Here is a 23,900-nt window from a genome sequence, read left to right as displayed (position 1 = left end):
GGGTCCCCGGTGCGCGCAGCGGGCTCGGCTCCCTCCGGCCTCGGCGCCCTGAGAGGCCGCTCCCCTCCCCCCGGCACCGACATGATCCTGCTCGAGGTCAACAACCGCATCATCGAGGAGACCCTCACGCTCAAGTTCGAGGGCGCCGCCGCCGGGTAGGGCCGGGGGGGCCGGGCGGTGAATGGGGCCGGGCCGGGCCTGGCTGGGGCGGGGACAGGGGCAGGGGTAGGGGCGGCCGGGCCTGGSGGGGGGGCGGGAGGGGCTGGGGGAAGCAGAGCTGTGGCGGGATGAGAGGCTGGGGAGGAGGTAGTGCCGGGGCAGGTTGGGGGCCGGCGGGATGACGGCGACGGGCTGGGAGGGGTAGTACCAGGGCCGATGGCGGATGACGGGGCTCGTCTGGGAGGGCTAGTACCGGGGCAGGGTGGCGCATGATGGGGCTGGGCTAGTACCGGGACAGGTTGGGGGCCTGCGGGATGACGGGGGCTGGGAGGAGAGCTGTAGGAAAGGGCTGGGTGGGGGGTGTTAGTACCAGAGCAAAATAGGTGTTTGGGGGAGCGGGTAGAGCTGCAAGTGGGTGACTTGGGCGGGGGGAGCAAAGCTGAGGCAGGGGAGCAGGAGTTTATTAGAGCTAGGGTAGAGTGAAGGCCTGCAGGATGAGGCGGCAAAGCTGGGCAGACAGAACTAGAGGAAGGGGCCAGCCTGGCTGGGGTGGCTGGTGCCAGGGCAGTGTGGAAGCCTGGGGGAAGAGGAAGGGGCTGGAGAGGGTAAAGAGCTCAAGGGGGGAGAGCTGAAGGGGTAGTGTTGGAGCAGGCTGCTGGGGGGGTTGGGCTAGGGGAGCAAAGCTGGGGGAGGGGGAGCTTGTGAAGGAGGGAGCTAGGGTGAGGACATGGGGGATGAGGAGATTGGGCTGGGGGAGGAGAAGCTGGCTGTAAAGATTGAGTTACTGTAAGGGATGAAAATGAGATAGGGCTGAGAGAAAAAGAAGAGGGGTTGGTTGCCTTAAAAGGCTCAGGACAGCGAGAGGAATGGTGATGGTGCAAGGTCTTGGGGGGGGACAAGGAAGAGGTGAAAAGGGGGACATGAGGACTGGAGTAGGAAGCAAAGCTGGGGAGCAGGGCTGAGGGGAAAAGGAAAGGCAAGATGGGTGGGACTGTGGGGCCAGGGTTGGGGTAGAGAAGGATGCTCAAGACAGAGCTGCAGCTGGGGAGGAGATGGGTTTACAGGGATGTTTGTTGTGGAGTTTCAGGTTTAATCTGATAAAGCAACCTGCTTCAGAACAGGCCTAGTTTAGGCCTGATAAGTGTCCTGGCCCCAAGGGGGAGCCTGGTTTGCACCTGCATCTCAGGCTGGGATAGTTCAGTCCCTGTGGAGCCAGTGGTTATTTTACTGAGAGTGTAATACTAGCCTCAGTGCAGAAGCTGTAAAGGTGCTTATCTGAGCATAATTTAGCCGTGGAAGACAGTCACTTGGTATAAATGTCCTTATCTTTAGCCAAGCTACCCGTGCTCTCACTGTGCTGTGTGCTGGTGTGAGTAACGCTGGGCACCTTTGTACGTAGACAAAGCCTTGAAAAGCAAAATGCAGTAGTGTTATCTCTGGGGTGGAGCCTGTGCTCAAAGAGCACTGGCCAAGCTGCCTGGGAAGAGACCCCCTAGGCAGGTGCCTTTTTCTGTGTTGCTTTTTCCTTAAGTTGCTTTTGAAGCTCTTCTGCCTTTTGCATTCAGAACTTTGACAGAGGCCATTTCCTCTGGTTTCCCCTCTCAGCTAACTTCTGTGTTGGTTCTCGCTCATTTTTTTTCACAAATTAACCTCGCAGACTGCACTGCTTTGTGGGATTGGTGAGCTGCTTGCCTCTCTGCCATCAGGCTTTTTGTTCTTCCTGAGCGTGCTCATTTAATGCAACAAGTTTCTCCAAAGCACAGGCACCACACTGGGAAGAGAGAACTCCCAGGTGACTGTGCTATGGTATTGCAGCTGCATCCATTAGAAAATATTACGCGTGTGGAGGTTAATAGTGTGTCAAAAATGCTCGTTCATCACAAGTTCATACTGAGGCACTCTTCCTGTTGGAGCAAGAGAATGTGCCCGTCTCCTTAGGTTGATCTAAATGCAGCAGTTGCAGCGGAGGTGCCAGTTTGCAGCCATCAAAAGGTTACATGCACCTCAAAATCCTGGCTTCGTGCAACTAGAACTGGGGTTACTCATTCTGCAACAGTGTGCAGTCCTACAAAGTTTCCATTTTGCTGTGCAGCAAAGCCCCACTTCTGCATCCCCATGCTTGCCTGGTATACCAGTTGTTCCTGGATTGATTTTTTTTTTTTTTTTTTTGTGGTTGCTGTTAGTGTGGCTGATGATATTCTACCTCTTATTCATCTACAGGCTGTTCTTTTGATTAGAAAAACAACAAACTAGATGTAATATCTGTGCCTTGGGTATGTTGCTGAATGAGAGGAAGTTATTTACTTCTGCATTTTCTTTTGTGCTTGTGCTGAGGCCCTCCTGTCCAGGCAAGCACAGGGTGGAGATAAAGGTCTGAGACGTGTGGAGAGGTATATTTTTTTTCTTCAGGTTTTGAGTCTTCTAGCAAGTGGGTGTTACTCAGTATTTATTCATGTGAGATTTCTTCTCCCTCCAGCCACAGTTCCAGGGTGATTCCTGTGGCGCTGAGCATGGGAGCTGGGGGGAGGGGGGGAGAGAGATTTGCTATATTTCACTATCTTGGTGATTGTTTTCCTGAGGCTTGTCTTGGGGATGAACGCAGGGCGGTCAAAGCAAAGACAAGCCTTAAGGGATACAGTGATAGAGAGGAGTGAGTCTGGGCACTCAGACAGAGTTGTTCTTGAGTTATTTGCTCTAAAATGGGAATTGGGCAGATGCAATATACAGGTTTGTCTGTTGTGATTATCTTAGTCAGGTGTGCCTAGTGGCTTCAGCACTGGTTGGGGAATCCAGCAGAGCAGGGTTTGTTTCCAAATCCTTTGCCAGAAACTTGGTTTTGATAAGGGTTGTGTCACTTCCCTCTGCTTTGCCCGGCCATACTATGGGGATGATTCAACAGCCTCCCTGCAGAGCATTCCTAGACCTTCAGGTGAGAGAAACCTTGTATTTCACCATATTATATAGAACTAGGTCAGATTTAGAAATCGGAGCTAATATGTGCTTATAACATTACTGTCGTATGTGACATTTCACTAAAAAGCAGAAAAATCTGCTCTGCGTGGAGGTCCATTAACTGTCTCTGAAATTCCCAGCGTGGGAGGTGCCTTGGCAGACTGCAAATACAGATTACCACTCGAGGCAGGGCCTGAACTGTGCCTTGGGAGAGTCCTCCCTTGACAAGGCTCTTGGGGGTTGATAGCATCCACCCATTAATAGAGTAATTCCAAAAAGGCAAGTGAGTTTGTTTTTATGGGCAAAACCCATGGAAATCTCAGCCTTTTGGACAGCCACCACTGAATATCAATATTTAGTTCCAAATGGTTACAAATAATGGACTTTAACGCATCTGATTTTTTAATTTTTTTAGCATTGTAATTTCTTGTTTTGAATCGACTTCCTTAAAACGACCACAATTTTAAATAAAGGCCTAAAGCTACCAGAATCTGTTGAAATTATTTGAGGTAGGAATTTGCTGCTGAAAGTTTAAAGTGTCAAACTGCAGGCTAGAGTGTGGGGGGAGGCAATATCTGGTCAGTACCTGGAAACAAGTGTGTTGAAATGATTAGGCATTTTTTGACATCATTTGAGCCTTTTGCAGGCTCAATAAAGAGCCTGCAAGAAGAGAATAAACTCTTCCCTAAGCTTTTGACTAATGCATTGTGACTTGAGAAACTGCTTAGAAGCTGAAGTCGCAGTCAAGTTTTTCCCATTTTTGAGAGAACTGTGGTGTGAGGGGACGACCTCTACCAGTTTTAAAACCTGGCAGATTTTGTTTCTGATCATCATTGCTTCCCTTTGCTAACTAAAAACAGGTTGTTATTCTTTTATCTGTGCAAAGAATTTTGATAACTGTCGTCTTCTGTATCCAGTGATTATTTGTTCAGTTTAATGCGTGGGAGAATTGCCTCCCACAACAGATCTGGCCTCTAATGTTGGCCTGCTCTTGTTTAACTGATTCCGGTGGAAGTAGAGCACAGTGCTTGTTTCACTGGGTTCAGTTTTCCAGCCATACACAGCATGCTCTAAATCACCAGTAAATTAATCGTGTATCTCAAATTGTTACTTAGTATTTGCCCACCGTGCAAAAGAAAACAAATTTGCATGAATGGAGAACAGTGTGAGTGTTGGGGGGTGAGGGAGAGAATGTCAAATTAAACTTTTTTTTAATTAAAAAAAAAAAAAACTTTACAAATCTGCAGGGTTTCGTGACTATCAGCTACATAAGAAAATAGCTGAAGTTTTAACTTCCCTGATGTATACCAGTTCCTGTAAGCTGGATGGAGAGTTTGGCTAAAGTTGTACCCACACACATTATGGTGTTTCCCATTTGTGGTCATTTTGGTGCTGGTCTGCTCTAGAGCAGAGCACTTCAGCCTTAGTGCCCTACACAAGGAGACTGAGTGCTGGGTGAAATTGGGTAACATGAATATTGTGTTTGTGATGTGACATGTTAAGTGAGTTCATCCTGGGGAAACCGCAGAGAGTCTGGAGGTTATCAGGCATGCTAGAAGCATAGTGGAGCTTCAGATCCTCCTGGACATGCATCAGAAGCTCCCTGCAAGAACAGCTATGGCAATTCAGGGCTGGAGCACTTCAAGGGGGCTCAGCAGCCCCACTGGAACAGAGGGTGCCCTTCTGCCATTATCTCCCTTTTGCTGACACAAGCATTTCTATGGCTCTGAGGGAAACAAGATTGGGGAAGTAACTAGGCAAAACTGGGTATTTTTATCCCACATGGGTTTCCTGATTCCATTTATTGTGTGAATGCTGCTCACAGTGGTGCAGCAGGGAATCAGATAAGACAGGGTCTCTCTCCTTCCTTCAGTAGCAGTGCCAGGTGCTGGCTCAGTGTCCTTGAAAGCCCAGCTTACAGCCTTTTGTCTCCCGTGGCAGAGCAGGAGGAGTATGTCAGACAGTAGCTCACCTGCTTCTATCCAAGCAGCAACTGCTTAAACTCAAGCGGGCTGACCTTGTGGTGGAGCAGATGAGGAGCGCTCAGGTGATGTCGCTGGCAGAAAGTGGGACCCTTTAGCTGCGTGGGAACAGCAGCAGCATAAACTTTTGCTGTTCCGTATTGAATGTCTGGGAGTGCCACAGGTGTTTGAATGTAGCTCCTGGGCTGCCACACTGCATCTGGCTCCAATCATCAGGGAAGGTGCCTGTGTATTAATGGTGGATGGTGACGTACATCTGTCTGGAACTAGGCAGCTCTATGCTTTGGGGCAATAACACAGGGGAGGAAGAGGAGGGAGTGGCAGCCTAGGTCTGCAAGGGGTTAGGCAGGTAGTTCTGTCATCACTCCAGACTTAGTTTTCATCTCGGGTTCCTGTGAGGGCCTGCTCCATATTATCCTCTGTGGGAACAATTCCTAAATGCCCCTAACACCTACTTTTCTCTAGTGTCAAGCTCCAGTGGCTGTCAGTCGCAGTACTAAAGAGTCTTAGTGAATGGTAGGCACAAAATGAGACTCTTCCACAGAGACCTGCCACAGTGCTGGCAGTGGATTGCTCAGGCATAGGAATTGCAGGGGTCTTCTCAGAGCTGGAATGAAGACTCACAGGGAGATGACCTGGCCAGAAATATAACTGCACATAATTGCACTTTGTGGGATCAGCGTGTGTTTTGTATGCTGGGAATCTCAATGCCTTGTTACCAGCAGCCTCCTCCAGATTCCTGTGCCCTCTGCAAGGGAGAAGCTCAGGCATGGAGGGGAACCTAGCTGAGATGAGTGGGAGTCCCAAGCACTTTGCTCTGGCCACCTGGGCCTTCTCCTTCAGGGCTGTGAGCCCTGTTCCCAGCAGGTCTCAGCTCTGCTCCGCGTGGCTGCTGTGGAGTGCTACGAGTCGGCATGCGTGGGGGCTGTCATACGCTGCTCAGTATCGCCCGCGTGACAGAGCACTTCTGCTCAAGTTCGTGGTGGGTGTGCTGCTAGAGCTATGGGAGCTCTTTGATTTAATACACTCCTGCAGCTTACGCAAAGTAGCTTTTGTGTTAGCTGAGCGGGGCCCAGGAGTAGAGGAACTGTTCAGATAATTTTAGACATTGCTTATAATTTTTTTATTGGGGTGACCTTTCTGTAGTGAGAGCCGGCAGTCTGTCGCTGAATCTGGCTCACTCTTCAAACAGTGTATTAACTCCAGTGATCTGAAAGCTCTGCTCAGAGCTGGGAAGCTTTAAGCTTTGAAATACCTTTCTCTTTGTTTTCTTTTTGTCCTCTGGGGCAAGAGACAAGAATATCTGTGAGCCTGCAGCTTTTAAAATAATTGCCATCCTCCTTTATTGGGTACAAGCATTAATTGTGATGTGGGAGATGCTTTAGTCGGCTATCGATACGGTTGTCAGCCAAGTTTGCATTTGCACGCAGGTCTGTAATTCAGAAGATGAGGACTGCTGTATAATTACAGTCTTTGTTCTTCTGTTCTTAAATTTGTCATAACATATGGCTAAGAGCCTCTGTGGCCTGAGAAATGAAGCAGGGAAGTTTGGAAGTTGTCCGAGTCAAAACTGAGGAAATGCTGTCAGAAAAAAAGGTTGCTGTTGCTCTTAAGTGCTTGTTGGCTTCTCTCCACGGGCTCTGTGGCTCTTCTTGGATGTTCTGCCGGGGTGAAAAATCTGATTTGGAACTGGCTCTATATTAGATAGACTTAGTGTAGGAGCCTTATGTGAGAGCCTTTTGGAGATGAAGAGGAGGAATGTGAGCAACCTGTCAGGGCCTTCTATTGTTATAAGCAGAGGGCAGATGGGATTTGGTGTGAATTTGACTTCAAACCTTGTAAGTGTTATCAGAAAATGGACAGCTGCCTCTGCTTGGAACAGCTGCCATTTTAGCTTCTGAGTTCAGGCAGGGTTTTGCAGACAGGTCTGGTTTGTGTTCAGTACAGGAAGGAGCCATCTCAGTTATTCTTGTACGAGAGCTGTTTTTATTGTCCATTCGGGGCAGATTGTAGAAAAAGGGAAGGTTGTGAGGGGAGGGCTATGGTTCAGGTGGTGTTGGTCCCAGTGTGGGGATAAGGTCTCCCGTCCCTGGGAGCAGAAGGGGTATGCTGTTTGAAATCTTCTGAGCATGGTGAGACCTAGGCGGTCTGGCTCTCTGAGGTTTGAATTTGGGGTAGACATGAATGAGCTCCAGGTTGCACAGGACCTTATTTTGAAGAACCTGGCAATATGAAAAGGGTAGCTGGGATTTCGGGTGCTCTGTTCTGAGACGCTAAACCATCAATTCTCACAAAAGCCATAAATGAATCACATAATGGAGGAAAGGGACACCTGAGTGTGTTAGGCTGAGTGGAGCTCTTTGGGATCATGCCGGCAACCTGATGGTAACTGGTACCTGCACCACACAGGCAATGTCCCAGTCCCAGGCCTGCTGAGCTCAGTGCTGCATGTGCTCTGCATGAAACCTTAGCCTTCATGACAGCAGGGTGGACTGGGAGTGCCTAAAGGTGGGGAGGATGTCGCTGTGCCTCTGCAGGGTTTTCAGCCCATCCCCGCTGCTATTTCTGTTGGCTGAACGCTGGGTTGGTGGGAGGTTGAGGGGAAGTGATTGTGTGTGCGTGACCCGCTGTGCTGTCGCTCCTCCGGAAGCCGCAGGAGGCTGGAGGTGAGAGCTCCTCTCTCTTCTCAGCCAACTGAGAGATGCAGGAGGGTGACGGTTCAGCCTTGATCTCTGCTTGGGGACTTCTTAATGGAGGAAAAACAATTCAGGTAGCAAAAGGGGTGCTTTTTCTGTTGAAGAAATGTTTTAAGCAGCCAGAATAATTTTGGTGTAGGTAGCTGAGGCTAGCCAGATAAATAGGAGCACTTTATAAACATTTGGGTTATAATGCTGCTGAGCTGTGAAGGTCTAGAGAGCTCACTTCAATCTCAGCCACACCTGTGATACAGCTTCCCCTACTTCCCTCGGGCATGGCCAGGCCTGGATTACTTAGATGCGTGCCAGGCGAGGCAGAAACAACATCCTATAGTAGACAGGATCGGTGTGGCGTGGCTGTGAGGAGCACTGTATGCAGTTCACGTGAGCACTCACTGAGGCTGTGTCAGGAAGCTATTGAATATTCAGCAAACAAAAGTTCTGCCCAGTTACCTGCTTTTCCCCTAAATATCTTTTCTTCTCCCCACCACCTCCCGATATAAAAACTGAACCGCTTAGGAAGTCTGTTTTAAAATAAGTTCTCAGAGAAATCCATACTTGCATGATGAAACATTCAGAAATCAAGATGTGTCAGCATTAAGCTTTTGTGTGCAGAACAAAGGCTCTCATGCAGAGCTATTAACTGACTTTGGGTACATGGTCTTCTATGGTTTCTTAAATAATGTGACAAGTTATATTTCCACAGCCTCTTGAGGTACAGAGCAAGTGAGCAGGGGATGAATGTACTTAGGCAAAATCGCTTCATTGCTCGTTGTCTGTAAGTTGTTTACCGGGATTCCTCTGAGTGAGGTGCTGTATTCGGAGGGTCTGCTCAGAGTCAGAGCTGCAGGAGACATCAGCTCTGTGTGCTTGGGGAATGAGGTTTGAATGGTGTAACTCGAAGAAGATGGAAACGAGGGTTAAGGATGCATCCTCTTTAATATTCCTAGCTCTCATGTGCCTGACTGCGCTATCTTTAAAGCTTCCTACATAGGTTTCTTTTTTTATAAAATTTATACTGCTATCCAAGCTGATTCCCAAGTCTGAGTGTGGTGCTCTAAAAGAAGAAAACGTCTACATCAACTGACCGTGTGGGCTCAGTGGAATTTTCTTTCCTCTCAGCTTTGAGCAGTCCTCAGCAGAAATGGCTTGGATGTGACTTTGGGAATTGCTCCCCTTTTCTAGAGCTGGAGTTAAATATGCAAGGACCCTCTTAGCCTCTGTCTCAGGCCTAGCTGGAAAGAGAAGATGAGCAAGAGAGGTCACAGGTAACTGTTACAGCTCTTAAGCTAAAGGATCTGCCTCAGGTGCAGGCGTGCTGCTTCTTTCGTTTTTATCTTCAGTGATGCAGCACAAAAGACAGAGGCTCTCCAATCTCCTAACAAAAAAGCCTATTGCTTTTCACAGCTGGTAACTTTTAAGAAGTAACAACACCTCATCGTTTCCACTTAAGATCTCTGGTTGGGGGTTAATTTTTCATTCCTCCCTTTCTGCCCCCCCCCAAAAAACATTGTTGATTCAGTGCATAGTCTGGAATTGGTGCCATTTAGTGCCTTCGTCTCATTGCATGTCTGACTTGAGTTTCAGCACGTCTTGGTCATTCCTGGCTTCCGCATCAGGACTTGAAATGGGGCCGTCAGCAGAAAAGCAGATAGAAGAACAATGTATTTTGCTGAAAAAACCTTTGCAAAATAACATGAGGGAAAACAGATACTGAGACTTTCCCCCACCTATGTCTTACTTTCTCTGACCAGCAAGGCACACCTGGTACTCAATAGCATACATCTGGGTGGACAGAGTGAATCTTGGCAAAAAGAGTGAAGCTGGTTTCTCAGCTGTGGCAACCTAGTCGAGACCACAAGGTTGCCTCAACCCACTGGCTTGGTTTATGGAGTTATTTCAGTACTTTAGATCAGGTGGGTGTGAATGATCTCTGAGATTTTTTTGGCCTTTAAAACAAAAGCAGCGTCATTAGTTTCCAGTCTGTTTAATACTAGCTGTTTTTGAAAAATAAGAGGAGATATGCTGTGAAACAAAGCAGTAGCTAACTCGCATTTTTACCCTATTTTCATTTTGCACCCCTGCCCTCCGTGGTGGGGGTACCATTGCATTGCTTCCTGCTGGAGAATGACCTATTAATATAGTCCCCCTGGAGCTGTCAAAGTGGTTATGTAGTGCCAGTCCCAACAAATTCACCCTTCAGATGCGGTTGGATCCTTCACAGGATCTAACTCTTCTAGAGTTCTTGGACAAACTGGCAAATATAGCTTGTTAGGATGTTATTAAATCTCCGTGCCTAGAGTGTAAGAAGTGATGGGTCATTGGTTTGAGAGAGGCACTTTTTGCTGATTAGAGATCCCAAAGAGGATGCGTGGGGGGTGTTAGGTTAAACTCACCTCTTGCTTGCAGCAGCAGTTGGCATAGCATTGGGGTGTTTAGGAAGGGATGTGGGGGGTCAGGAGGCAATACACATCTGAAATGTTTCCTTCTGTGGTCCGCTCCTACCCCCAGACTTGGAGAGTGGGGTGTTTCCTGCAAGTCAGTGGTACCAAAGTGTTTGCAGAGCTGCTGGTGGTGGTGAAGGGGGCACACAGAGAGGGATTGCTGAGCCTCTAAGTCTCTTTCATAACCAGGCGTCACCTGAAGTTGCAGAAAAGCCTCTGTCCCCTGAACTTGTATCTTAGCAGTTCTGTACGGAGAACAGGCTTGTTAAAACATGCTCTTTAGTGACGGGTAGCTTTATCAGACATTTCTAACTGGAAATCTGCAGTCTGTGATCTCAAATTGATTAATAAACTACAAATAATAACAATCTCTGCCAGCTTCAAGGCCTGTTTTATATCATCTCTGATGAAATTGGTGCTTGTATGAATGGGGAGAAGTCTAAGATTTCTTGTTGAAGATTATCTGCTGGTTGAACAGAAAGAGATAGAAGGGCTTTCAGGTAGAGCTGGTTGTGGGAAGCACAGCATTGGAGATTTATTGTCTTTCTTCACAGCTTGATGGAGGCTGCTGTTTGATTTCTTATTTACATCTTTTGTTCTCTTTGCTTTTTAGAAATAAACCAGAGGCAGTAGAAGTAACATTTGCAGGTAAGCTCCACAACTCTTTTGACTCCATTCCATTGAAAAAAGGGCTGGCTCAAATGGCCTGCCAATGGTTGTGCCTGATGTATCCAAATTCATCCAGCACCACTGAGGGAGGAGAGCAGCACAGGGCAGACAACACACCCTGCAGCATTCCCAGGGCTGGGGGGTTTTGTGTGCTGCAGGAACAAATTGTCCTGTAGGCTGCTCTGCTTTTTATCCCTAGGACTTTGCCCACAGCGATGAACTCTGTGATCACAGCACTTTGGTGTGTACACTACATGCCTCTGATTTTTACCTCACCTGTTCTCAAGTTCTRCACTTGATGCTCTTTATTGTTAGGTCTTTAGCACCATTTGGTTAGGGTTGTTAGAAAGCTGGTTCAGGATGACAGGCAAGATGAATTCATAGCCTGAAGTTTGTTCTCTGGAATGGGGAGTGCCAGGGAAGTACAAGTTTTCWTTGAGTAACTGATTTTTTGCTTCAGTTCTCAAGAATCTGTGTAAGCTGCAGAGCTCCATAGGGAAGTGGAGCTTACTGGGTAGCTGGAGAGTTACTTTCCCCTGCTTCAGCCCTCACAGCCCATTCTGCAGTGAAGTGAGAGCTGCCTCAGCAGGCAGTGGCTGAGCTGCCTTTGCTCTGCTGATGGAAATACCTTCTCCTCCAGGCCACGGCTTTGGCTTGGTGGGTATGTCAGTCACTTTGTGCTGAGCAGAGGGATGGATGCTGACCATCCAGAAGGCTCCCATCTTTGCACATTTGTATCCTTGTGCATCAAACACAGGCAGATTTACAAGGGACACTAAACAACACTAGAAGAAAGCTTCCTGTGACAGGTGTGAAAACTGTTTCAGCCCTCTGAGTGATAACAGGTCTCCCTATGTGACACTGCCRCTTTCCTTAATTATGGGTCTCTTTCTTGATGTATCTATGAGGGCTGGAACAGGGGCAACTGTGTCACTCTATGCAGTTCCTAGATCTACACATAGGGAAAACATTCCTCAGAAATAGGAACTGGTCCCTCTGGAGTTCCTCACTTTTCTCTTGCTTGATTCCTAGACTTTGATGGAGTCCTTTATCATATCTCAAACCCCAATGGAGATAAGACAAAAGTGATGGTCAGTATTTCTCTGAAATTCTACAAAGAGCTTCAGGAACACGGTGCTGATGAGGTGAGTCAGTGTCYCCAGCCATCCTGGGCTTCGCGCTCACAAATGCTTTGGTAGCACAGATGATGTTGCAATATTCGTGGATCTCTTGTTTAGAAAAGTTTCTGTACTCCACCTCATGCTGGTCAAAGGAGCAGCCCTGTGCCAGCCATGAGTCCTGCTTTGTTTGAAATCAAGTACAAAGTCTGTTCCCATTCTCTCGTACAAATAAGTCATCTCATACCCTACAGCCTAAAGGGCAAAAGGCACCACTAATTTTGCAAGTCCCTCCCAAATGATTGTGAGGCCTGACCAGGTAGAAATAGTTTCTTTGGCTTATATGCTGAGCCTTCTAGTGAAGAAAGGCACTGAGATAAATCTGGAATCCCATGACACTGCTCTTCTGACTCTAACCACACTTGAGAGTGAGCGATGGGCTCCTGCTGTGTTTACAGGCTTTGATCTGCAGGCTGCCCGGTTCTCTTTTTACTGCTGATGTGTGAAGTAGCAGGTTCAGTTCCTGTTGAATGGGCTYAGGCTGCGAAGGGCCATTTATGGTAGAAAGAAGGAGCCTCTCTGAGCTGTGGTTGGGTCTCAAGGCAGGAAGTATGACTCAGTTCCTGAGTCAGTTTTCAAATCTCCTCATGTTAGCAAATGGGGTTCACCCAAGGCTCTTCAGCAGGCTTTTCCTCTGGGTGTCTGTCCTTGGAGGAGAAAAAGGAAACTGTTCCCTGAGTTTATTGAGAGTCAGGCTGGATCTTGAACAGGGGTGGATCTTGAACCCAGAGCGAATTCCTGTGAGTTGCTACAAGACCTACCAAAGTTGGAATAAATATGGCTAAATACCCTGCTTTCCTGGCTCCTGTGTGTAGATCTTTCCAGGAGCATGCTTACCCTGTAAGAAATAGGGCAATGAGATCTGCCCAACATAAAGTGCTGCTGCTGGGAAACTGGGGAGTTGAGTAGCCCAAATTGTGCAGCCCTCCCAGGATGCGCAGGGTGGATCAACAGGGTGTGTGATACAGAAAGAAATGCTGTGGTAGGCAGACGACTGATAACTCACTGCCTTGTAGCAGGATGCAGTGGCATTACACCAACAGCCACCATGGTGATGGCTGGACAACAGCATTTCTCTTTGACCCTGGCTGCTGTGTCAGATGCATTGCTCCATGGACCATGCTGCCATGCTGAAAGTGAGGATGGCTGTCAACCACTTCCCTGACTCTGCAGGATCTCTGCAGGACTGTCTTGGGAGTGCTGACTAAACAGTAATTGAGTTCTAAAATAGATGTTTAACAAACTGGAGAAGGTGGAGCTTGTTTCTTCACTTCCTCCACTTAGTCTCTGTGAAACCCCACTGTGAGAAGCACAAAGCGGGGTCCCTACTCAGGCAGATCATCTCCCTGGGCTGCTGCTCCCTCTCTGCTGAGAGGAGGTTTTGGCACGCAGAAAGCCCGTGCATCCTCTCTGGATGGTAGTGGGTGTCATCCCAGGAGGGCCAGTTCTGCCACAGCACTGTTCTGTTCTTCTCTGTGAAATACCTCCTGTTCCTAGCCCCCTCATTGACACGGAGCTATGGCTCAGTTGAAAATTGCCATTGATGTAAAATTCAGCAGTGATTATGTTTGAAAAAGGGGTTTTGCTGTGCTGTAGGCGGCTTTGCTTCTGGGAGACGTCCAAGCTGCCTGGCAATTTCCTCTCCATCCCCATCTGTCCTGTGGAACAGGCTGAGGCAGGGCGGGCGATCTCCTGGTCGTGCTGCGCCTGACCCCAGCTTTGAACTTGCCTCCCTGCAAGGAACAGGGCAAACTTTGCAATGCCTTCTGGACCCCAGGGATCCTGGGGGGGCCCACCTTTGAGATGGGAAGGAGGGTTGCGGATCTGAGGTCTGTAGTTTCAGGCTCTGCTGACAGTTCTCCTTTGAAGATAAGCATGTATAAGGTTGGGGGGTTTTTTTGTTTTTTTTTTTCCTCCTGCACAAGTTCAAGACTAGCAAGAACTTTAAAAAGCTCCAGTTTTGACTCCTGCAGCACTTCCCTATCAGTGGAGCTCAGAAAGCTCTATCTAGAGTAGGAGTAGCCAATAATCCTAGAAGCTGATGACAGTTAGTGTTTGTCCAGCAATTTGAGGTTTCTAAATGGAGACCAAACATGGCCTAGACTACAAGGGAGGAAATTACTCTGATAGCTTGTGCTCTCAATGTTTAATTTCTTTCTCCTAGGTATTGAAGAAAGTCTATGGAAACTACCTGGTAAATCCTGAATCAGGTAACCCTGCTGTAACACTTAGTGTGTGTGAATGCAACTCCAAAATGATTTAAGTCCCCTCAGAAATGCTCAGATGAAGGTTTCACTTCAAGAGCTTGATAAATATGCAATGCACAGCATTTAAAGAGGTGGCTTGGGTACAGGAGGGCTGAAGTAGTTTTCAGCATAAGCTGTAATTCTTGATGCTGCCCTCCTCCAAGAAAACCTCTGTTCTTCACAGTTGGGGTCTTTGTTCTTCTCAACGATGCTTTGTGAGACACAGGAAAACCATGGTTACCTGTGACAGCATCTCTTCCTACTCACTGCAAAACTTGGGAGCAGCTCAACCAGCACGTGTGTCTCAGCTAGGCAAAGAGCTCCAGGAACGTTGCCATGGCCACGCACCGAGTTCAGATGTGGCTTCTGGTGATGATTTGAGTGGGAAGTAGGCACCCCTGAGGCTTTTGGAAGGGGTTAGGGCAAAGGCATGACAAACCGTGGCAGTGATGCTTGAACTGTAGGTGTGTCTTTCCAGAAAATGTCTTTCTGGCTGGATTAAGGCCCTGAACAAATTATTAAGGTTAGCAACTGTCCCTCCCCAGGTTACAATGTCTCTTTGCTCTACGACCTGGAAAACCTTCCTGCAGACAAGGATGCTATTGTACACCAAGCCGGCATGTTGAAGCGCAACTGCTTTGCTTCGGTCTTTGAGAAGTATTTCAAATTCCAGGAAGAGGGCAAGGAAGGAGAGAAAAGAGCTGTCATCCACTACAGGGACGATGAGACGATGTAAGTGTTCAAACCAAGCAGCACAGGGGTCAGACAGCTGTCAGCATGCTCTCCACTCCTGTTCAGAGCTGTAGGATGTGGTGGAAAGCCAGGACATCCTATTGCTGCATGCTTTGGCTGGGTATTAAGGGCCTGTCCTAGGCTGTCAGAAGCATCCAGTCAGGATAATGCTTGTCCCTCAGGCTGCAGCAATGTTATACAAGTCTCTGTGAGTGGCAGCACTTGTGGCTGTGTATAGGGAGGGAACTGGCTACTCCCAACAGAAATGTTTTGTTCCCTGCCTAATACCATCTTGAGGGAGGGGAGGTTTCCGGCAGCCAGGCCTGTGAATGATTGCATCTACCTGACCTTGTCATTCAGTTGCTTGCTCATCCAGTTGCAGTTCTTAGCCCCTGTTCACATCAGGGTTCTCCTTTCTCACCCATCTGCAGGTATGTTGAGGCAAAAAAGGACCGCGTCACAGTTGTGTTCAGCACGGTATTTAAGGATGACGATGACGTCGTGATTGGAAAGGTGTTTATGCAGGTATGGAAACTGAAGTGTTGAGGGGAAAGGGTCTGATCCTCAGTTCAGATGCCTTCTTGCTTGAAGTAGTGTTGCTGAATGAGCAGATGTTAGGCTGAAGGGAGGTTGCAGGCAGTTTAACACATGTAAATGCTTTGCAGGGCTCCAGTCTGCCCTGGGATGGAAGAATCATGTTAATAGGCTTAGGCAGTATCTCTTCTAATCCAGGCTCTTGCATTGGCCTCTTAATTATTGATGGTCTTGCTAGTATGAGATAATCATATGTTATGTGTAACAGATGAAGAAAACACCACATAAATACTTCAGTATCTATCTGAGACCCTATAGCCCAGCTAGGAGCGGTGTAGGAATCACAGGCCAGCAGAGGAATTGAGTGTGGTGGGGGAAGGTGTAAAAGGAGCAGAGGGGACAATGTTAAGCTGTGTCTGGGGTGGTGCTGAAGGTGTTCTTCATCTTTGAGGTTATTCCTGCTAATGCTCAAATGCAAAGAGGCTCAGACTGAAAGCAGCTCAGTGTGACTGCTTTCGTGTTGTGATGGGCTCTTGGATTTGAGCTTTTCAAAACTATGAATTTGCTTAGTCTGCTTACTTTAATCAATTACAATAATGCCAAGTAGTTCTGGACTCGGCTGCCCTTTGCCACTGCTGCTTGGCTGGGAAGCATTCGGAGGCCAATAGTAAACAGTTTGCATGTCTGTTGATGACTGTGGCCTATGGAGATTAAGACTTTTGCTTCCAGCCCGGGAAGGCTCTGTCCACATTGCTATGTATGTTCATCTGTGTTGCTGGCCTGCCTAGCTCACCGTCTGTCTGCTGGAGTGCCCAGGGGACCTCCTGGACTGGTACAGCCATGGAGCGGCGCCCTGCAGGGTATCATGGGGCGGGAGGGTAGCTTGTTCACAGAGGGGTGCCAGGCTGTGCTGCTGGCAAGGACAGGCTGACAAACAGCAAGTCACTGGTGCAGTTGTTCCCTGGATACTAGTTTACCTGTGTTAGGGGCCATCATAATTGGGTCTGTTGCGATAGTAGTAGTGGCTGTCTTAACTCACAGCTTTGCTCTCTCTGTGCTTTAGCTATGGGCAGGGCATTTGCTCTGGCTCTGTGCTTTTCCCCACCAGCACGTCCCACAGCCTGAATTTCAGCTTCATAAAACAGGGAAGGAAGCATGAGGTGAACAAAACAGGGTTTGTGAGGCTCCCTAGAAGGCGGCAGGGCTTCAAGGGAGCAGCTGTCCCAGAGTCTGCATGGCCCAAGTTCTTGGTTTTTAAAACAGCAAACCCTACTCCTGCCCAGCCACAAGAATTTCCACTCTGAGTCACACTGGCTCCTTCCCTCCAGCTATTGCTGTTACGTAACACAGCCTAGCCTGACACAGCGGCTGTTCGTCTGGGCTCTCATGGAGAAAATCAGACCATTAACTAGCTGCTGAAGCCATCTGAACCATTTTACCCTCTGGCATAAGCAGGCAGAAGGCAAAGCTAAATGTTTCATAAAGGAAACCCCAGTGAACTACTTGGCTCTCCTAAAGGGGCATGGATGCTCCTGCCCTTCCTGGGGTGAGCTGTGCTAACAAGGGAGAAGAGGCTGGGAATAGCTGATGATGCATAGACTGGACTGGGGGGCACCTAAGCACATGGGGGGTTTTCTGCCTTGGGGAAGGGCAATGGTGTTTTGGACTCTCCCAGCCCCTCTTAGGGGACAGTTCTGTAACTCCTGAAATGCAGAGCTGGGGATTGTGCTGCTGTTGGAGAGGTTCCCTGTTGGGAATGAATCTCCCTGCCTGTAGGGTATCATTGCAAGACTTACAGAAGAGCTAGGAGGGGCAGGCTCCACACACAAGCTCCAAATCCCATAGATGCCCCTTAATGCCCAAAGACTCCTGGCAGGAGATGCTTTCCCAAATGGTAGAGCCTTTAGGCTCGGTGCAGTGGAGACCCTGCAAGCCTCTCTGAGCATTTCCTTTCCTCTGGGGTGATAAGCACTGCCCGCTCTCGGTGGTGGCATCAATGGCGTTGACTTTGCAGCAGGAGCCATGCTGTCTCATGTGCTTGCTCAGTCTGAGGTGTCCCACAAAATACTCCCACATCCCATGGCAAGAAGTGTGATGCAGAAAACTGCCCCAGCTGAGGGGCTGCACTAAGATATGTGATCATGGGGCAGGGGCAGCTATTCATTTTGTTCTGGTTTTGCTGGGAAGAAGGATTGTTTTTCTGGGAATGCAGAAGTTTGACCTGATGAACTTGGCCCATGCAAGGAGAGCTGGGAAACCTCCTCCTCAGCTGCCCTTTGGGAGGGGGGGACCCCCATTTGGTTTCTAGCGCATTGCCTGCAGTGTCGCCGCGGAACTCACCTTGGCTTTGTCTTGTGCAGGAGTTCAAGGAGGGTCGCCGGGCCAGTCACACAGCCCCACAGGTGCTCTTCAGCCACAGGGAGCCGCCCTTGGAGCTGAAAGACACAGATGCAGCCGTCGGCGACAATATTGGTTACATCACCTTCGGTAAGCAGGCAGCTTTGTGGCATGGGGGCACTCCGGGAGGAAAGAGCTTACTGCTGAGCTGATTTTGGCACTTGAGTGTCTGCTCTGAGGTAGTTGACAAGGGTCCTTCCTTTAGATACCTGTGATAAAACCTGGAGGGAGAGCACAGGATTCGGGATTGGGAATTGGCAGTGGAATGGGGACAAACGAAGTAGCCCAGTGGTGGTGATCTGATTCATATCCCCCAATCCCCAAGTTGCAAGTGTAAAACTTGCACTAAAGCTTTGAGGAGGCCAGCAGGGGCCCAGGCTGAAAATGGGATGCTTCACACTGATACTGGCACTAACTGGGGGAGAGACACGGGAAAGCACCCGCTGCCCTGAGCTTCTACCCTGTCTGACATTGGCTACTGCTGTTGCTTTTGAATGATCCAAGCATCCTGCAGCTGTATGCAAACTAAAAAATAATCTGCTTTGCTTTCTGCACCTCCCCTGTGTGTTCAAGTGAGTCTTTGGGGGCTGAAAGGGACTCTGGAGTTGAATGCTGCCATATTCTGCCCTCTTTGCTCCCTCACATGCAGTACATCCCTCTGCTGTATCAAGTCAGCTCAGCTCTGCTCTTGGCAATAAGGCATGGAAGCGAGACAGCGAGCCATTTGGTGTCTGCTTGCAAAATGTGTTCAGCAGTTGGCAACAAGGGAAAGATGGCTTTGTTGTGGTATTGTGGAAACTTGAGCTTGCTTGTGGGCATGTGAATATATTTGTAGTTTGCCCAGCTGCAGATAACCTGTGCAGTGCTTGATCGGTAGGGGCAGTCAGAGGGCAGGAGCAGGGCTGGGAGCTGTGGTGCTCCAGCTCTGGCTCTTTGCTCCAGAACAAACACTTTGATCTCTGAACCCCTTCCCCCACCTGTGGAGGTGCTGCTTTGCTGGCCAGCAGAGTCATTACCAGCAGCAATGCTGATGGCTGAGCTGGGCATCCTTTGCTGTTCCTGCCTCACTCCTTCCCAAGGCAGCAGGTGCTGACTGCTGGAAGTGCTCTTCTATCCTACTGAAGACTGGACTGGCTTGAGCTGAGGGGTCCAAACCATGCCCTGTTCAAAGGGAAAGGGCTCTCCCAGAGAAATCTGGGACCACAGTGGGGGTCTGCCTTTAGGGTCTCTCTCAGACCAATGTTCCTGTAGTTTGGAGCTCAGAAGTAGAGCACAGATACAGCTGATAAAAGTGAAGTTCACACTGCCCTCCACCCACGCTGGGAATGGTGCCTCAAGGTCAGGGCAGCTCATCAGCAATGCAGTAGCTCTCTAATGGCAGGTTTTGGACTGTGAGCAAGATCTTGGTTCTTGTCTAGAAGCAGTTTTTCTGTTATCTGATCTGCCTTTCCAGGTAAGATCATCAGTGAGCCAAAAGGTCTTTCAGCTCTTAGCAAAGCACCAGCCTGTGGAAGGTGCAAGCCACCTCTGGGACCTCGATCCCTGGCCAGCACAGTAACCAAGTCTGGCTCTGTCACAGGCTGGTGAGCTGCAGACCTGGGATCCACCATCCCATTAAAGGTGCAAATGACTGCCTGAGGGGCAATGTCTGAGGGCAGATAGTATTCGTATTAAGCTGAATCCCTGTACAAACATAGTGCCCATCCACAGTGCAGGGTCACTGTCACTCTGGTTAGTCACTCATGAGTTACTCCTGTTCCTTCTGCGTTTAGTGAGAAAAGCAGGGGGAAAATCTCTTAACAGAAAAACACCCTTCTCTTTTTTTGGGAGAGGGAGGCCAGCAGAATGGTCCAGTCCCACCAGCGCTTTGTTGGTGTCTGAGGGGTGCAGATCAGCCTGGCCATCCCCATTTACCTCCCAGCTCTCTCCCCCGTTCACCTCTCCCCAGCCCTGAAGTAGTCATGCAGTATTCTGCAGTGCCGTCATCTCTGGGCACTCGGCCTTGCCTTTGTGTCCACCCGAGTACACAGCTGTGTCCAGGCTGCTGGGAGAGACTTTGGCGCGTGACAGCGAGTGGAGAAGTGCTGCTAAGCCCTGTGTTTAAAATCCCAAGTGTTGTTTAATCCTGGCATGTGGCACAGTAAAGGGCTCTTTGCAGAGAGCAAAGCAGGCTTTTGAAGCAGCCTGCCTAAACCAGGGCTGTCTCCAGCACAGGGGGACCTTGAAGCCCTTCCATAGCCTCTGGAGGCAATAATGGTTTGTGTGGTGCCTTTTCTTGCAGTGCTGTTCCCCCGTCACACCAATGCTGCTGCCAGAGACAACACCATAAACCTGATCCACACGTTCCGGGACTACCTGCACTATCACATCAAGTGCTCAAAGGTACTAAGGGGACAGGGATGAAACAGGGGAGCTTTGGCCTGTCTAATCTGGGTGCTGCTAAGGAGGAGAATGGAGCAGAGGGCCCCTTTGAGAACTCACTAGGGCTTAGCATTGCCCTCCCCAGTCATGCAGGGGTGACAAATGATGCATCATCTCCTTCCTCTCCCTGCTTTTTGGCACAGTCAGCACCTGTTTGCTTCCCATTGTAGCAGCAAGGTAGGTTTTTCCCTTTGAATCTCTGTGGGTTTCTCTCTGAGAATGGAAATGAGGAAAACTGCTCAGAGAAGACCTAGCTTGACCAGGACTCAAGCAGTAATTTGCACTGCTGACTCCTAAAAGTAGTGAACTCCCCTCATCCTGCAGGTTGAGGGAGGCTGATCACCCAGTGTGGCCATGCTGAGCTAAGTGCCTTCCCAACAAGGAGCAGAAAGATAGCTTCTTCCCCATGCCCACAAACAGCAGCTGGATATGGGTCAGGTTTCCTAATGCCCCAGCTCCTGAGGAGTCAGGCTATGAGCAATACCTGGCCAACATGAGTAGCGTCCCTTGCTGGGAGTGTTCAAAAACACCAACCAATTTCTATGCTGTACTCATGCTCCAGGATCAGCCCTGAGCATCTCAGAGCTGTAATCCTGGCTAGCTGCAAGAGACACCTGAAATCTGGGCCAGGAAGACAGGACCCTGAGGTGTCCCCATTTTGTTCCAATGAAACACAGGCCTATATTCACACGCGTATGAGGGCGAAAACATCGGATTTCCTCAAGGTGCTGAATCGTGCCCGTCCAGATGCAGAGAAGAAAGAAATGAAAACAATCACGTGAGTAGCAAAGCAGGACCTGGCAGGACCCTTCCAGCCCCAAGCTCACTCCTCCTCAGCTCAGCGTGCTTGGTCCTGGGAGGATCAGGATGCTGTGGGGCTGGACAGATTGGGTCCTAGTGTGCTGGGACCCCATCTGATAAGGAAAGGGGGTGCTTTATATTGAGGTGCTAGCCTGTGGTGCCTCTGCAGGTGAAAGACTGAATCTGGGTGCATTGGCCTCCCAGGACCCCTGTGCTCTCTCCACCACACTCGCTTACTGCCTTGCTTGTTCTTTGCAGGAGCAGCATCCATGTCAAACCCTGTGCTGGCAAGTCCTTTGCGAAAGAAGCCTCACACAGGGCACAGGGAGCAGAGCCAAAGGCAGGCAGCGCAGTTGAGGCCAAGAGATGAGACAGCGGATAGGTACAGCGGAAGGGCACCCAGCTGGCCTGCCTGCCAGCTCTGCAAGGGCGAGACAGGAAGGCTGGGGTTGTAAGGAGATAGTATAGCCAGCTCCAGTGCACCATCTTCCTCACACTTGTTTGCGGTGCAGTCAGTGTGGAGCCAGCCTTGCCTAGGTTGCAGCAGGGCCTTGGCAGCCCCAAAGAGGGCCGCTGCTGTATAGCGGCTCTGGGCAGGCCAGAGGGTGCACTGAGAGCCCCGGTGGTGTGTAGTGCAACTTGGGCAGCATCTCCTTCCCCACAGTGCAAGTGCACCCAGGGAGCAGGCAGACTTCTGGTGCAGGGGGCTTGTATCTCGCTCCCAGATTCAGCGCTGTGCTGCCAGCCACCCCTGGGGGCTGGATCGATTGGTAGGGCGTGCAGAGAGTGCTGCTGTCCCTGCTGAGTGGGGCATGGCTCTGCAAGATCTGGTACCTGCCTTGTTCCCCCCTGAGGTTTGTGGGGCTTTTGCCCTATTGTATTAAAGCTGGTTGACTTGCATGTAGAGCAGCTGTTCAGTAGCCTCTGGGGTGGTGTCAGTTCCCATCCAGCCCTGAGTTCCTATTTTGTCTTCATTACTTCTCCATGCTCAGCAACATGGAGATGCCTACTGGCTTTGCTGCCCATCCTTAGGCCAGAGCTTAGGTGGAAATCAAGGGAATTTTGCTGACTGACTGAGCTCTGTGTGGGATCAGGTGACCCTTCAGCACAGACAGTCCAAATCTGCAGGCACTGTTGCTCCCTGGGGCTAGTGAGAGTCTCCTGCCAGGCTCTCGGCACAGTGCACTGTTGGGCACTGTGCAGCACTACAGGCACTCCTCTATCACCCATGTGGGGAGCAGGGGACATGTAGCTGGGGTCGGGAGCGCTAGTCCTGGACACTGTCCTTTCGCGACAGGGGGTTACTGTGCTGGCAGACAGCTGTCCTTCTTTCCCATGAGGAACAGGGCTGTTGGCTCCCAGCTCCAACTTGCCAGGTCCTTCCTGGGGGGTTGCAGTTGCTGGAGCTGGTTCCTCATGCCCTAGGGGTGAGTCTGCAGCTGTTCAGAGCCTCTGGATGCCCTTGGCCAGCAGATCACTGGTGCCTCAGGCCAGAAGTGTTCCCTGGTGACTGTTCTGGCTGGCTGCGGGGGACTGACCCCTTTTGTGAATAAAGCAGCCCAGAGTGACATGGGCAGAGGAGGGTGGTGGTGTGAACGTGTTTCCCTTGTGTACTTTAGCCTCTGATCCCAGACCCTCTTGCTGCCCTCCTTGTGTGTGTCCTGGCATTTCCTCTTTGCTTGCTGCTCTGGGGGAAGGGGGTTGTCCCGTCTGCAAGCCCCCAACCCTCCCCATAGCCCTGAGAGCTGGTCACTGTGCGCTTTCTGCATAACAAACGCTTGTGTGCTCTGAACCAGCAGCATCTACATGGCTTTGAGACCTTGGCGCCTGTCCTGCAAAAAGCCACGTAGACACCCTGGGGCACCTGGGGATGGACAGATGCAGCAAAGAACAGCACTGGGGGTCCACACTGACCTCTCTTTGCATCCTTTCAGGGGGAAGACGTTCACAACCCGTTAACATCGGGGTCACTGAGGCTGCCGTGGAGGACAAAGGTTGGGGCACTTGCTACCCGATAATCGTAGCTTTTAATGTTGCACCTCTGTGGGCTCATAAGGAATTCAAGCAATCGGGGTCTGTTTGTACGACAGTTTGGGGAGTAATCTGCAGAAACGAGCTGTGCTTGCGAGGACTCGATCGTTCCAAGAAACAAAACCTTAATCCCAGTTTGATTGACTTAATTTCCTTCCTTTTTTAATTTTTTTTTTTTTCTTTTCAAGCTGTTTCGCTTTGCAATATGTTACCGGAAATGAGTTGCAGTATTTCTTATGAAAATAATGCAATATTAACTTGTTTTCTTCTGAGTATTTGAGTTCAAAACTCCTGTATCTGAAGAAATACTGTTGGGGTTCATTAATAAAGGAGATCTTTCTATCTTAAGGGGCTGTGTGGGGCTTTGGCTTGTTCAGTTCATGTGGTCTTGCCAAGGAAAGGACAGTTGGAATCGCAGTTACAGTGGGGAGTTGGAGCTAACTGTGGCATTTGGGGGAATTCCCCCATCTCAGAGGGAATCACTTTCTTCTGCTGGTAATCCCAGTYTTTGGAACTGAGGTGTTGTGTTGGTGCTGTGCTCTGAGGCAGCTGTGAGATAGTTCTGTCAGTGAAGCCACTGATAAGGAGCTCCCTTCATGGGGAAGTAAAGGCTGGAGCTGTCCTGCTTTCCACCAGGGTTTTGCATGTTGAGGATGGG

General features: G+C 49.6%; 1 protein-coding gene across 1 annotated transcript; it reads left to right on the top strand.

Moving 5' to 3' along the window:
• Nucleotides 1–6: 6 nt before the first annotated feature.
• ARPC2 (actin related protein 2/3 complex subunit 2) lies at nt 7–23,590 on the top strand. Its single transcript, XM_026077978.1, has 10 exons — nt 7–155; nt 10,847–10,881; nt 11,935–12,047; nt 14,245–14,290; nt 14,872–15,058; nt 15,490–15,583; nt 17,953–18,079; nt 20,271–20,371; nt 21,088–21,188; nt 23,146–23,590. The coding sequence occupies exons 1-10, from the start codon at nt 82–84 to the stop codon at nt 23,168–23,170; spliced, it is 903 nt and encodes a 300-aa protein (XP_025933763.1). The 5' UTR covers nt 7–81; the 3' UTR covers nt 23,171–23,590.
• Nucleotides 23,591–23,900: the final 310 nt, after the last annotated feature.

This window comes from Apteryx rowi, unplaced genomic scaffold, assembly GCF_003343035.1.
Source record: "Apteryx rowi isolate R43461 unplaced genomic scaffold, aptRow1 scaffold_47, whole genome shotgun sequence".
NCBI classification, from domain to species: Eukaryota; Metazoa; Chordata; class Aves; order Apterygiformes; family Apterygidae; genus Apteryx; species Apteryx rowi.
Note: the sequence above shows the minus strand (reverse complement) of the source record. Positions and strands in the feature narration are given on the sequence as shown.